Source organism: Sciurus vulgaris, assembly GCF_902686455.1.
Source record: "Sciurus vulgaris genome assembly, chromosome: 10".
Lineage (NCBI taxonomy): Eukaryota > Metazoa > Chordata > Mammalia > Rodentia > Sciuridae > Sciurus > Sciurus vulgaris.
Window position 1 is genome coordinate 46604156 of NC_136470.1, and position 15754 is coordinate 46619909.

Genomic DNA, 15754 nt, shown 5'->3' on the forward strand with positions numbered 1-15754 from the left:
TTAAAGGGATTCGAATTGGAAAAGAGTAACTCAAACTATCCCTGTTCGCTGATGACATGATTATATATTTAGAGGAACCTGGAAATTCCACCAGAAAACTTTTTGAACTCATGAGTGAATTCAGTAAAGTAGCAGGTTACAAGATCAATATTCATAAATCCAATGCATTCTTATACATAAGTGATAAATCTTCAGAAAGAGAAATTAGGAAAACCACCCCATTCACAATAACATCGAAAAAAATAAAATACTTGGGAATCAATCTCACAAAAGAAGTGAAAGACCTCTACAATGAGAACTACAGAACACTAAAGAAAGAAATTAAAGAAAATCTTAGGAGATGGAAAGATCTCCCATGTTCTTGGATAGGCAGAATTAACATTGTCAAAATGGCCATACTACCAAAAGTGTCATACAGATTCAATGCAATTCCAATTAAAATCCCAATGATGTACCTTACAGAAATAGAGCAAGCAATTATGAAATTCATCTGGAAGAAAAAGAAACCTAGAATAGCTAAAGCAATCCTCAGTGGAAAAAGCGAAGCAGGGGGTATCACAATACCAGAACTTCAACTCTATTACAAAGCAATAGTAACAAAAACAGCATGGTATTGGTACCAAAATAGACAGGTAGATCAATGGTACAGAATAGAGGATATGGACACAAACCCAAATAAATACAATTTTCTCATACTAGACAAAGGTGCCAAAAATATGCAATGGAGAAAAGATAGCCTCTTCAACAAATAGTGCTGGGAAAACTGGAAAACTATGTGCAACAGAATGAAATTAAACCCCTATCTCTCACCCTGCACAAAACTCAGCTCACAATGGATCAAGGACCTTGAAATCAGACCAGAGACCCTGCATCTTATAGAAGAAAAAGTAGGTCCAAACTTTCAACTTGTTGGTTTAGGATCAGACTTTCTTAAAAAGACTCTCATAGCCCAAGAAATAAAAGCAAGAATCAACAACTGGGATAGATTCAAACTAAATAGCTTTCTCTCAGCAAAGGAAACTATCAGTAATGTGAAGAGAGAGGCTACAAAGTGGGAGAAAATCTTTGCCACTCATACTTCAGATAGAGCGCTAATTTCCAGAATCTATAAAGAACTCAAAAAACTTTACACCAAGAATACAAATAACCCAATCAACAAATGGGCTACGGAAATGAACAGACATTTCACAGAAGAAGATCTACAAGCAATCAACAGATATATGAAAAAGTGTTCAACATCTCTAGTAATAAGAGAAATGCAAATCAAAACTACCCTAAGATTTCATCTCACCCCAATTAGAATGGCGATTATCAAGAACACAAGCAACAATAGGTGTTGGCGAGGATGTGGGGAAAAAGGTACACTCATACATTGCTGGTGGGGTTGCAAATTAGTGCAGCCACTCTGGAAAGCAGTATGGAGATTCCTCAGAAAACTTGGAATGGAACCAACATTTGACCCAGCTGTCCCACTCGTTGGCCTATACCCAAAGGACTTAAAATCAGCATACTACAGAGATACAGGTACATCAATGTTCATTGCTGCTCAATTCACCATAGCCAGATTGTGGGACCAACCTAGATGCCCTTCAGTTGATGAATGGATAAAAAAACTGTGGTATATACATACAATGGAATATTACTCCGCCATGAAGAATGATAAAATTATGGCATTTGCAGGCAAATGGATGAAATTGGAGGATATCATGCTAAGTGAGATACGCCAATCTCAAAAAAACTAAAGGATGAATGATCTTGCTGATAAGCTGATGAGGACATATAATGGGGGGTAGGAGGAGTTAGCGTTAGGGTTAGGGTTAGGTTTAGGGTTAGGGATAAGGAGGGTGGTAAGAATGGAGGAAGGACGGACTGTATAGAGGGAAAAGAGGGGCGGGAGGGGTGGGGGGGCAGGGAAAAAATAACAGAATGAATCAAGCAACATTGCCCTATGTAAATTTATGATTTAAAAACAAACAAACAAAAAAAACCCCAAAAATACATCCTGAAGAAATAATGACTGAAAATTTCTTAAATAAATTTTATATAATTTATCAATTAAAAAATCACTATAGAACCCAAATAAAATAACAAAATAAAAACCAAACCTAACATATTGAGAAATTACTGAAAACCAAATATCAAAACATCAAGAGAAAAAGACTTATATAGAGAGTGATATAAACTAGTATGGATTTCTTTATCAGAAACCATGCTGAAAACTCAGTTGCAGTACAGCATCTTTGCAAGCAAAAGAAGAAACTCAATCCAGAATTCTAAGGCATAAATATAAGAAAAAATTCTGCAAGCTGAGAGGAAATGATACCAAAGGATAACTTTAATTTTCAAAAAGCAGAGAGATAATAAGTATCTAGGTTAATATAAAAGACTATTTTATTTATGGCCACAAACACATGGAAATGCTTAAAGAAGAATGTATAACATGTTCTTGTGTAGTCAATAAATTAAAATGTATTTCAAGAAATATTCAAATGATTTAATAAGGAGAGTGGGAACAAATGAACAAAATGCAGAAGGGATAAAGAACCTTAATTTGACTATATCTATAGGTGCAGTAAGTGTGAATTGGGTTAAATTCTCCAGTTAAGGGGAAGAAATAATTAGAATGGGTTAAAAAAAAGGAAAGCAATACTCAACTACTTTCCATAAGAGATGATTTCATATATAAAGTTACTGGTAAGTTGTAACTAAACATAAGGGAAAAAACACTATGGAAGCAGTAAATATAAAACAGATTGAGTGGCTTTATTAGTATCAGATACAAAAGACTTCAAAACTAATGTGAAAAGAGATAAAAGGGGCATTTTTTATGTGATTGATCAAGAAGTCATAGGTATATGTGTACCCAATAGCAAAGTTTCAGAATGCATAAAGCACAAAATGACAGATAAGGGGAGAAAGAGATAATTCCACAATTGTAGTAAGAAACTTAAACACATTTTACTTAGCAGTTGATATAATAACTAGATTAAAAAACTTAGCAGATACAGGTGTTCCAAAGAATCAAGATTGACCCAACTGATAGCTACAGAAAATCCCACTCAACAACTACAAATCCTTTCTATAAGAAAGACAAACAATCCAAAGTTTTAAAATAATTTTTAGTTGTCAGTGGACCTTTATTTTATTTATATGTGCTGTTGAGAATAGAACCCAGTGCCTCACACATGCTAGGCAAGCACTCCACCACTGAGCCACGACAGCAGTCGGCAACAATCCAATTCTTTTTTAAATGGAAAGCAAGCTACGTAACAGGTGAAAATATTTACAATACACACATCTGACAAATAACTAGTACAATATATAAAACAACATTACAAGTCAACAAAAAGCAGCCAACAACAATACAACATGAGCAAAAAGATTTGAGTAGAAACTTCACATAATAATATAACTAAATGAAGAGTGCTCACAGGGAAAGATGCTCAACATCTCCAGTCATGAGGGAGATGCTAATTAAACAAGATAACCACTAAAAATAAGTACAATTTTTAAAACTGAATAACTAATTTTTTCAAGAATATGATATCACTGGAATTCTCATACAATACTGATGAGAATGTAAAATGGTAAAACCATTTTGGAAAACTAATTTTTTAAAAAAAACTTATACCATTCAAGTCATCAATTATATTCCCAGGTGTTTATCTACGAGCAATAAATGCATCTCCAGATAAAGATTTGTATAAGAATGCTCATATTAGCTTTATTCATAGTAGTTGAAGACTGGAAATAACTCAAATGTCCATTAACAGATGAATAGATATGCTGTAATCTATCAATTATATGGAATGATTCTCAGCAATAGAAAGCAATGAACATATTCACCACTATATGGATTTTTTTTTTAAATCATAGATTCTGAAGAAATGCACAATAATACATTCTGCATTATTCTGTTTGCATAAAGTTAAGAAAACACAAATCTATAATAACAGAAAGCAGATCAATATTTGCCTGAATTGAAGAGATGGATAGATGAACTTTAAAATAGTATGAGAAAACCATTGGAGGTGATGAATGGTTGTTATTAGTTTCTTTTTCATTATTAAATTTAGTTTTGCTTGCCTTTTGACTTTCCTTCCTGAATAATTCAGTTAAAAAGACATTATTTGGGGGGCCTAGAAGTAAGCATCCTTGTAGGGAGGCAATGGTGGAATAGCAGGAAATGTCCAGCACCAGTTGTGGTTGAAATAGGATGACCAGGGCATGTATGTTACCAAGAGCGGGATGTAGGATGTCTAGAAGGATGAGGAAGACTTTGCACCAGACAGCACACAGAGGTGGTGATGGTAACAGGAGATTAGTAACACATTAGCAACATCTACTAAGTAAACATATTGGGAATGATGAAAGCCAAACTCCTTGCTATTCGAGAAGGGACTTACGTTCATGGAAATGAAAACTAGAATCTTAGGTTGTTGGGTTACAGTTGGAGGTATCAGTGTAAGCTCATAGTTTTCAAGAAAGATGATAGATGATAATTAGATGATAGATAGTAGATAGAGAAGCAGTTTGTGTGTATATGTACGTATATGTGCCTAGGAGCAATGACCCCAATAGTGATGAGCACCATTGGCACACACGTTACTTTCTTTTATTCTCTTCTGAAAAGAACGAAGGTTCTTTGGAGAAATTACTAATTCCAGGACTGCTTATAAGAAATACAAAATGAACCTGGAACTTTTTCTAGGAATAAAGAAAGTACTCAAGGAATTATACAGATGTATATGATAAAATATCAGAAGACAGTTTGAAGGGGCTTTAACTGTCTACACCTGAGGTTTTTTTAAAGTATTTTTTCTAGTTGTCAATAGACCTTTATTTAATTAATTTATTTATATGTGGTGCTGAGAATTGAACCCAGTGCTTCACACATGCTAAACAAGTGCCCTTCCACTGAGCCACAACCATAGCCAGCTTGAGACATTTTGAACATCAAAAAGTAATGGATTTTGATGATTTGTAATGAATTATAATGATTGTGATGGATTATAACTCATCGAATAAGATAGGAATTCATATATCCACATGACATAAGTAAATGCATAAAAAACAGGTAAGAGAATACCTTCCAATAAACACGAAAGAAATATGGAATGAGAAAACCATGATTTCACATAATAATTAATACAGTCTTGAAACATTCAATTGACATTAAAAGTAATGTTGAAATATTGTCAAGAAATAGATTTTGTGTACCTTCAAACTACCTCCCCACAAAATGCTTGTGAATTACAGGGAAACAAAAACCAATTTTACCATAGAGAAAATTGTAGACGCCATTTTAATCAAATGGTCCAAATTAACAGAATCCATAATGGGACAAACTGAAATTATGTACTAGCTGGCACAGTGAGAAGAACATAGCATTACTTTTGTGGTGTTTTTGCCAAAAATGCATAGGCTGAATCAACTACAAGAAACACGAGAATTCTCAAACAGAGGGATATCCCGCCTCTCCAAAAATGTGACCGATAATGTTCAAAAGTATCACAGTCCTGAAAGGCAAGGAAAAACTAAGGAACCTTTCTAGAACAAGGAAACTAAAGTGACATGATAACTACATGTAACATATGACTCTGGACTGATCATTTGCAAAAAACATTAATGAGACAGTTGGCAAAACTTGAATAGGGTCTAAGGATAAGATGATAGAATATGTAACTGTTACGGTTTAGATGTGAGGTGTGCCCCGGAAAGTTCATATGTGAGACGATACAAGGAAGTTCAAAGGTGAAATGATTGGATTGAGAGTCTTAGCCCAATCAGTGCATTACTCCTCTGATAGGATTAACTGAGTAGTAACTGCTCAGGTAGGAGGTATCTGGAGGAGGTGTGTCCCTGGGGGAGTGCCTTGCGGTATATATTTTGTCCCTGAAGAGTGGAGCTCGCTCTTTCTCTGCTTCCTGGTGTGATGTCTTGAGCCATCTCCCTCCATCACTCTCTTCTGCCCTACTGATTACCCTTTCCTGGAGTCTGGGAGAATAGAGTCACCTTTCTATGGCTGTGGACTCTGAGATCATGAGCCCCAAATAAACATTTCCCCCTAAAAAATTGTTCTTGTCAGGGTTTTTAGACACAGCAGCAAAAATGCTGACTAAACATTAATTCCTCAATTTTAAAAGTAACACATCCAAGTGTGCAAGTGTGATGGGACATCATTTTAACAACATACTTTCACAGGGAAGAAAAGAGGCTCTTTGTTCTATTCTTGTAATTTTTCAATAAGTTTAAAATTATTTTTAAATAAAATTTGTCTATAAGAATATTACAAGAGACAGTGTAGAGAAAATGACATTTTATATACTGAAGAACTAGAATTGAGTGCAGTAGATTGGTAATTTACTTTCAAAAAACAGTGTCAGAAACAACATCACTTATAAAAATCAACTACCTGAATATATTGGTAGTTTCAACAAATATTAGGAATGCAAGTATGTTTATTAATTGGAGAAGTCTTGAAATCTGTAGATATCATGTTTAAAAATGAGTGCTGCTGCCAATTTTTAGAAGAAAAAAAATAATTATCAGATACAAAAAGATGGTCTAGGTGCTTATAGGAATTTCACAATAGCAACACTAGAGACAACTGAAAACTTTTAGAGTGAATTCCAGGTAATAACTGGGAGAGAGGAAATTATTTTAAGAATGCCAACCAGCTGTCAAACTGATTCTTGTAGGCACTTGATTTTAGTCCTAAATTGGATATTTGGTCAGCGGTAAGACTTCAAGACTTCAGCCCGATTTACTGGTCTAACCTGTCTTAGGCTGTAATTGGCAGCTGTAAACTCAAATTATGTAGGTCACATTAGGATCAGTGCAGAAGTTTCTCCACTTGCATATTTTTCATACCTTATCATTGTCATTTACTTTTTAATTATGAAACTATTTTAAGGCCAAGGGAATGTAGTAAAGAGTTCACTTAAAGGAAGTTTCATATTAACATACCAAACTCGTGTATATCCTTGTATTTATTACACAGTATCTGATGATTCACAATTCAGTGGCACCCAGATATTGCCATATTTCCTCATCAAATCACCTAGCAAGCAGATATAAATTGTATGTCTATTGTTGGCCTCATATTGACTTCTTCTCTATTAGTGTGATATTCCTAATTTAAATGTTTCAGTAGGTGTTTTAACTGGGGTCTGGATGCAAGACTTTCTGATCCATGCTTCTGGAGCTTTAATTTGTGAAATAATCTCACAGCCTACCAAGCCATACAGTTAGGCACTTTCTGCTTCTTTTTCCCAGGGATGTGTTTTCCACTGTTCACATTTATCACACTGTCTTATAATTTTGTAACTTACTTAGCTGTTTTGTTTCCTTCTGGGAAAGCTTCTTGAGGGTAGATCACAAATGTGTATTCCAATCACCAAACACCTGTCTTGGAAGTATTCAATAAATGTTTATGGAATAAGTGGTTGACTAAAAATTAACTTTGTGTGATATTGGGAATTCACTCTTTTGTTTTTAATATACATTCTTCTCACCAACTTTTCTAATCAAGTTTAAAGCAGCTACCACTAGAAGAATGAATACTAGGTCAATTATCTTTAGATTTTTATCCAGATTTTTATTGCAAAATGTTCCATTTTGTTTTTCTGAAATACAGAGTGATAAAAAATAAATAGCATTCTGTAGATATGTAGTTATTATTTTACTATTCTTACTACCTTGTTGAGCTACTAAAGGAGAGTTTTCACAGTTGCTATTTGTTAAATTCTATTTACTGATACATCTTGTTCTAAAATTATGTTTTATTTAAACTACAACAACTAAATGTAGTACAGAGTATCTGTAAATGCTTGGAAGAACTTGAATAAAACTGGCAGGACTTAAATACATTCATTCCCTTACCCTCAGGCTGCATGTGGCTGAGTCTTTTAGAGATAAAGCTTTTATACACTGATGTGGTCAACCACTTCATCTGACAATGTACATGACTGATCATTTGAACCAGATGACAGTAAATCATCATTCTAATTTTTTAGTTACTTAAAATTAATACCAACTGAAGTTTATGAAAAATAATTTGTCCCTTTAATTGTCTTTTAGACATGATGATTCAAAGTAGTATGTCAATATATTTACCAATATGAGAAGTAAACCAAATGACTTATTTGGAAACTACCTAGAAGTGATAATTTGGGGAAACTGAAAGAAAGAAAAATGAGACAGAAGATAAAACAAAAAATAGAAATGAACAAAAACTTAAGAATGGATTAATATGGATTAATATGAAATCAATTATGGTAATTATCTTTTTACTTTGATTTTTGAGTCAAAATATTTCTGTAGAAGGCTTCTGAAAAATATCATTTCTTTCACTTATTGTCTTTTGCTAAACAGGTTGCTTCTGAAATATCTAATCAAACTTTATCATAACAGGCCAGTGGGTAGAATTACTGTCCTCTAATAGTCAAAGCAGTTAATGTCCTTTCTAGTACATAATGTGTCTGAGTACATTACCAATATTTATTATATATTTTCATATTTAATAATGCGTAAAAAGAAAAAAAACACACTTCAATATCTGCAACCTTATTTATAAAATATAAGTGTAGAATCATTTCTAGAGTAGGATGGGACAAATCTAAGTACAGAATCTAACTTCTGCTTTTACTCTTTTGCAACTTAACTCCTTTTTTTTTTTTTTTTTTTTCCTTAATGAGTAAAGGGTTGACTGGGAGAAGTCAGGAAGGAATTCAGTTTTTAGAATAGACCAATGAAAATTTTGATATCTGGTGCTTTTGTTCATTATTTATAATGTCAGTTAAATCACAGTAATTTTTTAAACAAACCTTTCAAAATCAAAGTGGGGTTGTTAAGAAATATATTTACTATATTTCCAATAAACATTATATTCTCTACAGTAACACTTGGCTTTTTAAGATCCATATAGATGTTAACTACTAAATTTAGCAATATTTAAAAATGATATTTCCAGAAGCTTGTTAATGACATTATTATTTCTGAAGGGAGTAAGATCTTCATAGGCAAGTTTGTCAAGTTTATATTCATTGCTACACTCTCTGTTTCATCACTCTGGATTAAAATTAAAGCAAATAGATTTCTACTCTATGCAATAAAAATTCATGTAAGGGAAATGATGTTAATCTCAATTTTAGATTAGGTCAAGTCCCCATGTGAAAACTGTGGTTCATTTTATATGACAGCATGTAGCATTTCCAGCTGCTTTCTCTCTCTAATCAAAACATTTGCTTTCCATGGCAGCTGCCTCTATGCCTTGTTTTTCAAACCATTTGCAACAAATCAAAGAGGAAACAAAGTATCCATAGTAAGTGCTCAGGCTTCTGGGACTTGTATGTTATACAACTTCAAAGTAAGAAACAAAGGAAGTCAATTCACAAGGCAATTTTTTTTACACTAAAGCTTTGTTTCATAAAACCCTAATAAGCAGAATGATAATCACACTAATATAGTATAATTCAGAAATTTATAAATAATAATTCTTTGCAGAATAAATGCATTAAAACTATATATCATAAATACCAAGTATGAAATATAGCTTAAGTACTCAGATGAAGTGTGTTGGGAAAAGAGAATATAGAGCCTGAGTTTCTCCTCTAATAATAAATTATTTTTCTGAACCATTTTCTATGTCATGCTTATGAAACTGCATTAATAAAAGTTAATATCCTAGTGTGACTATATATTTTTGATAGCTTTTGATTCAAACAAAGACCATCAAACTGAATTGGTGTAGACAACTATTTGAAATGTTTTATAATCAACATTTGCCAAGTCATACTCCTTTTGTTTATATACTTTTAAGAGCATCACATTTCAATATTAGCAAATTTTGCACTGTTTGCAAAGGATATATTTAATTTTTAATGGTAACATTCTATTTTTAAAGAACTTACTTCTCTTTGTATTATCAAAGAATAAAATAGTAAATATAATTTAGGTCAAACCAATACATTTTATTTAATTTAAGCATTAAAAGATGTATGTTGGAAGGATCTGAATCTCCACGTATACTGCATATAAAAAACCAAACAATATAATATTGTGTATCCCATAGAAATCTGAATAACCAATTACTTAAAAATTTCACCATCTGCTCTCATTGAAGCAGCTTAGACTGAGGTATTTCCCCATGTTACAAACCAGCATAATCAGAATGTAGCAATGAGAAATGCTAACATCATCCCCCCACCACCAACCCTCTCTTATTTGCCGTGGTGCTTTCAAATGAAAACTTGGGTATACAAACAAAGGAAAGGGGAGTATCTTCCCCCTTGCCCTATCTCCTAATTGAGTGCTTACATTCAGTAATAGCTTTTTGCCGCCCTGGGCAGCATGACATTGCCTCATTTGGCCAGCACAGCTATTATTCTAGGAGGCAGCGAGTGAAGTGCCCCAATCCATCTGCTTGCTTTTTCATGGGCTGGTGCTTTCCTTGATGTTGACAGCTGTCTTAATATTCCTGGGCCACCTGCCACATAGTAAATATTGTGCTCTAAGATATGTTCAGTAGTGTATCCCTCTGGTAGAATTTTCAGAACCAAAAAATCTTAGCATTTCTAAACTACTCTTGCATCCGTTTAAATGCTTCAGGGATCAGCACTTCCTGTCTATTCTCATACTTTTGAGGAGTGTAGTATGTATGCTCTAGTAATGGCAATTCAGTTACTTGTTACTTCTGGTATTCTTATAGATTACATAAACTATTGAACTGTAACCTTTTTGTGGACCATGATGTGGTCACAGGGGGTGAAGAAGAAGAAGAAAGAATATTGATGGTTATTTCCTCTAATGAACCTTTCAAGAAACAACTCTTTAGACTAAGCTGGGATGTGTCCCACCATTTTTCCACCCATGGAAAGGTTTCTTCTTTCTCACCCTCTTAACTTGTCTGTTTCCCCATTAAATTTGTTCATTGAGGGAAAGCACTTGGTTTTTTCTTCACTATACTTTTTCATCTTTATGTTAGACACATGCTTATGTGTCTAACATATCCTGGGCACTTGTGGGATCTGCTGTTTCTACATTTTCAGGGGCTCTCTGTAAAGAAAAAGGATTTAAAGCTAAGAATAAAAATTAGATATTAAAATGACAGATTTCATGGAATGAAAAAATATAGAATGAAAAAATTACCAATTTTAAAAGATTGAATACATATATATATATAAACAATATTTTTTTCTATTAACTGACTGGCAAACTTCTATATTGTAAAAATATTTTTGATAGCATGCTCTTTGATGACCTTTCATATAACAAAGATTTTCTAAAATGATTTTCTATACGAAATAATGGAAATATAGTTGAAACTTTCCTCTAGTTTAGTGTATCTTACTGATATGGTTGTATAAACTTACTATTACTACTACTACTCTCTCTCTCTCTCTCTCTCTCTCTCTCTCTCACACACACACACACACACACACACACACACAGAGAACATGGTACTGCCATAGGTTTATGTTCTTACAAATAAGAATTCTGATTCTATTTTACATAGTTTGCAGATAAAGAAAAAATCTTTGGTGCATTTATGATTATAAAAATTTGGTATGTGGCATTTTTGAACATATTGCTGTTATGACATAAATTACACCAATTATAAGTAACTCCTTCTCTTACAACTTTGTCTTCCAGTGCCTGAAATAATTTTCTACATATCCTTGATGCTGCTATACATTGCAAATCTTATTTCACCTCTACTACCCCCATGCTTTCAGTGTCTGGGGCCATATGCTATATGCATGTCTTGAAAGAACCTGTGACTTTGCATCTCAGGTATAGTGCTTGGTGAGATGCACGATGAGAAAATTGGAGCTGAAGCAATAACTGTACAATATTTTGGGAGACTGAAAGCCATGTAGGTTTATCCCACTAAATCCACACTGAAGGTAATTCCCCTCTTGAATTCCCCAACAGATCTCAAAATGCTCCAAATAACTCTAGGAGAAATGTGATAGATAAAAAAAAAAAAAAAAAAAAAAATTGAAAAGAGACTATCTTAATTAACTTAATCAAGTTAAAAACAGCTACTTTTATATATTTTATAAAAAGAAACATGACCATGTAATCACATTGCTGAGTTCACATTAGAAGTGTCAGTGAGCATCCCTAAAACTTGAACTTTTATCAGTTTCATGGTAAATATGCTTCTACTATAGGCACTAGAGGAATAACTGAATGAACGAATGAATGAAGACAGCTTCTTATGTCTCTAAGATACTTACAACTCAAAATCTGACATTTTTACAGACTTCCTCATGCAATCTTAGAATTTAGTACTCAGAAATGTATTAATATAAGTTCTGAATATAAGGATGTAGAAAAAGGTAAGAATCTAGAAAATTGATAAATATTGGAAAGACAAAAAACTAAAAATCCAGGTTACTATTTTTTGGCTTTAATTTTTCATAGACAGTCTACTTTCATGGACATATGACACTGTTTGTACTTTAAATTCTCTCAGGTGTTTTGCTTTGCCACAAGTGGAGATCAAATATTGTTAGAAATTTATTTTTTTCCTTCATGAATAAGCTACTCTTGAGAAAAAAATAAAGTCTTGGGTCTGTATTGCTATATAACACTTATATTATCTCAATACCTTGCAAGTTTTCCATTAACAGAATTCTATCTGAATTAATATTAGCATTATTTCTACAACACCATAACAAAGTTCAATATTAAGGACTTTACTTATTGTGATTCTGATATCTCCTCACTTATGGAGGAGAGTGATTATTGGACAACTACGTGGACTATCAGCATTTTTCTTAAGAGTTATTTTTAAGAGAAATATTATTAGGTAAAAACCATAATTAATTAGTAAATCTTACTGGCTCCCACCCATTTTTATCTCCAGAAAGACTTTCTGAACAATGTTCCCTCTGGATAGGTGCTGAGGTACAGGGCCTGCTTTAGTCACAGGACAAGTGGGGGACACATCTGGTGGTCATTTAATTTTTCTTAGGGAAGATAAATTATTCGTTAGGCCTTCTTCTTGGAGGGAACAGTATGCTTTTAAATTCTATTTGGACTTTCTGGTAGGTGGACCTTTAATGGAGATTCTCCCCTAAAATAATATATTAGAATTGGGAGCTTATTCTAGTAGTATTCTAGCATATTATGCTAGCCTCTCCTATTTTCTTAGAAGCCTATTTTCTGAACTCTGTTGAACGAAATGGAGCGGATTGAACTTCTGTAGGTTAACCTGCCAAAACAAACTGAAGTGAGTAGGAGCTGGAATGCCTTTCAGTGGCAGCTGTGGGGCAGCACAAGGTTCAGTAGTCACCAGATGGTGCTGAAATGACCTGAGGCTTATAGATGTTCAACCTAAACATATGAAAACTTTTCCTCCACCAGCAGCCCGAAGATGGAGGTGAGAGGCACTACTCCAAAGACAGAGGGGGAGAACGATCCCAAAGTTCTCCTAACCCTGTCAAACCTGCCATGGACATTTCATTTTTATCTCATTAACTTGCATAAAATTTTTTTAGTGAACAAATGCATCACTTCCTTGAATTCTGTACCAGTGGCAGTGTGGCTTTCAACAAAATAAAATTTTATGGGTTCAATGGGCCACAACGTTTTCTATACTAAGTCCCAGACTTTAAAAACGTGTCACACTACCAGGACACTTATTTAAAATAAGTCTTAAGGATCTTTTGGTTTCCAAATTCCAAGGACATCTGTGTAATGACAGGAGCATGTTTGCTTCAGCATTTACAAGTTTGAATCATCCTTGTTTTTGATCATTGTCGTCTTTGAAAATGGTTTCGTGAAGTAACCTGTAAGGCACAGTGTGATTTATAAAGCACATCTGGGTTAGGACAAGTTCCTCAACTTGTAAGTAAGAAGAACCAGAAACAAGTTGTTGACTGCTTGACAGGTACCGCCTCTTTCTCCCTCTGAGACTGGGCGGGAGGCTGACCGCACGCATGTTTTGTACTCCAGGATAAGGCTGTATGTTTGGAGCGACTGTGTATTAGGTCAAGGGCAGTCTGGTACCGCACCTTACCAAGTGTTTTCAAATACCTTAACTTATAAAAACCTCTTGCAAAAGTCCGAAAACTGCACTGACTATAGGATAGAAAAAAATCCGTAACAGTAATTGAAAGCAAAGTCAAATAGGTCGCCGGCTGCACTCATTCAGGCGGTAAATCGGAGCCCAGAGTCGCGGACTGCGTGTCCCGCCTAGGGCTCTCAGGAGGACGCGTTCACCCTACACTCCCGCAACCGCGGTGGGTCGGCTGGAGGTTGCGCCCGGGCTCTGGGCGGTTCCGCGGCCGCTGGCTCCTCCCGGGGGCGGGGTGCGCTGGGAGAAGGCGGGAGGAGGAGCAGCCGCGGCGGCGCTAGGAGCTGCCGCGCGGGGAGCGCGTCGCGCCCGCGCTTCTCCCGCCGGAGATGGACTGAGCCGCGCTGGCGGCTCGAGCAGAATCAGTCCTGCCCTCGCTGGGTCCCGACGCGAGGGTCCGGGCTCCAGGCTCAGGGCTCCCGGCTCCGCCTCGTCGGTTCCCCGTAGACGGCCCCCGACCAGCGGAGGATCGGGGGAGATGTCCGGTGGCCGGAGGAGGGGCAGCGCCCCCTGGCACAGCTTCTCCCGGTTCTTCGCTCCGCGGAGCCCTTCCCGGGACAAGGAAGAGGAAGAGGAGGAGAAGCCTGGGACCAGCCAGCCGCCCGCCCCGGGCGCTGCCAGGTGGGGGCTGCGCGGGGCGTAGGGGGTTCTCTGCGGACAGGCGGGATGGGGCTCCTGGCCAGACCGCCCGCGGCTAGTGGATCTTGGAACAGGCTGCAGTTCTCTACTTTCTGTTTTCCTTCCTCCTTTGCTGAAGTTTCCTCCTCCTCCTCCTCCTCGCCGCGTTCCATGCCTCTCCGCTCCCCTTCCCGGGGTTTGTGAAAGCTGGGTGAAGCTCTTGCCCCGAGACCGGGCGCATTCCCCGCGGGCCCAGCCTGGCTGCGCGCGGTCCCTTCCACCTCTCCTTCCCGGTCCGTGATTCTGTTCCGCTCCACACACGCGTCTGCTCTCCAAGTTCTGTGGCACCCGCTTCCCCCGGCGTCCTGCCGGCAGTAATGGGAAACACTTGTGAGCCCCGAGGAACGTTCAGCTCGGGGAACGAGGGCGCGATCCCAGAACCTCTTGTGTGGGAGCTGACAGGGCAAAGAGTGGCAAAGGTAAAGCTTTGGGGCGTCACCCTCTCAGCTGGTAATTTTTTTCTTTTTATTTAAATTTTCTCAAAATGATTTTTAAAAGAATCGTACTAATGAGTTCCCAAGACGACCTCGAAATAGAAAATCCTTGCTAGTTTTGTTTATCGTCGACTGGATATTTAAATGATGCCGCCCTTCCTTTTTTCAATCTCACTTCGGAAACATCTGCCTTGAGTTTCCAAATAGATTCCAGAAACCAGGACTGGAACTGAATCAGTTCCAGCAATTAAAACATGCCCCTTTGTAATCCTTTCTTTTTTCACCTGTTGTAAAATCTAATTTTTTTTTAGATGTTTCATTAAAATGTCCATTCCTGAGTCTTTTCATCCATCCTGAAGAAGGGGCGATAAATGAAATATAACTCATTGTTATGATTTTTTTTTTTTTTTTTTAGAAGAGAGGTGCACCCTATTTCCCCCTTACTCCAAGAGAACTGGTTACCCAAGTCCTTGGAAGGACTGACAAACTCCAGAGAGCTATATTTACTCCAGATTCTAAAGTCTTGGGCTTCAAAGAAAAATGGATGGAAAAC

General features: G+C 36.3%; 1 protein-coding gene across 2 annotated transcripts in view; it reads left to right on the plus strand.

The window, feature by feature from the left end:
• Positions 1-14354: 14354 nt before the first annotated feature.
• The window catches only part of CRYBG3 (crystallin beta-gamma domain containing 3), a 107453-nt gene continuing 106053 nt past the window's right edge, over positions 14355-15754 (plus strand). For both annotated transcript variants that reach the window (XM_079100531.1, XM_079100532.1), the window contains exon 1: positions 14355-14710. In XM_079100531.1, the coding sequence (XP_078956657.1) occupies positions 14568-14710 (143 nt within the window). In that variant the 5' untranslated portion in view covers positions 14355-14567. The remainder of the gene's footprint in view (positions 14711-15754) is intronic.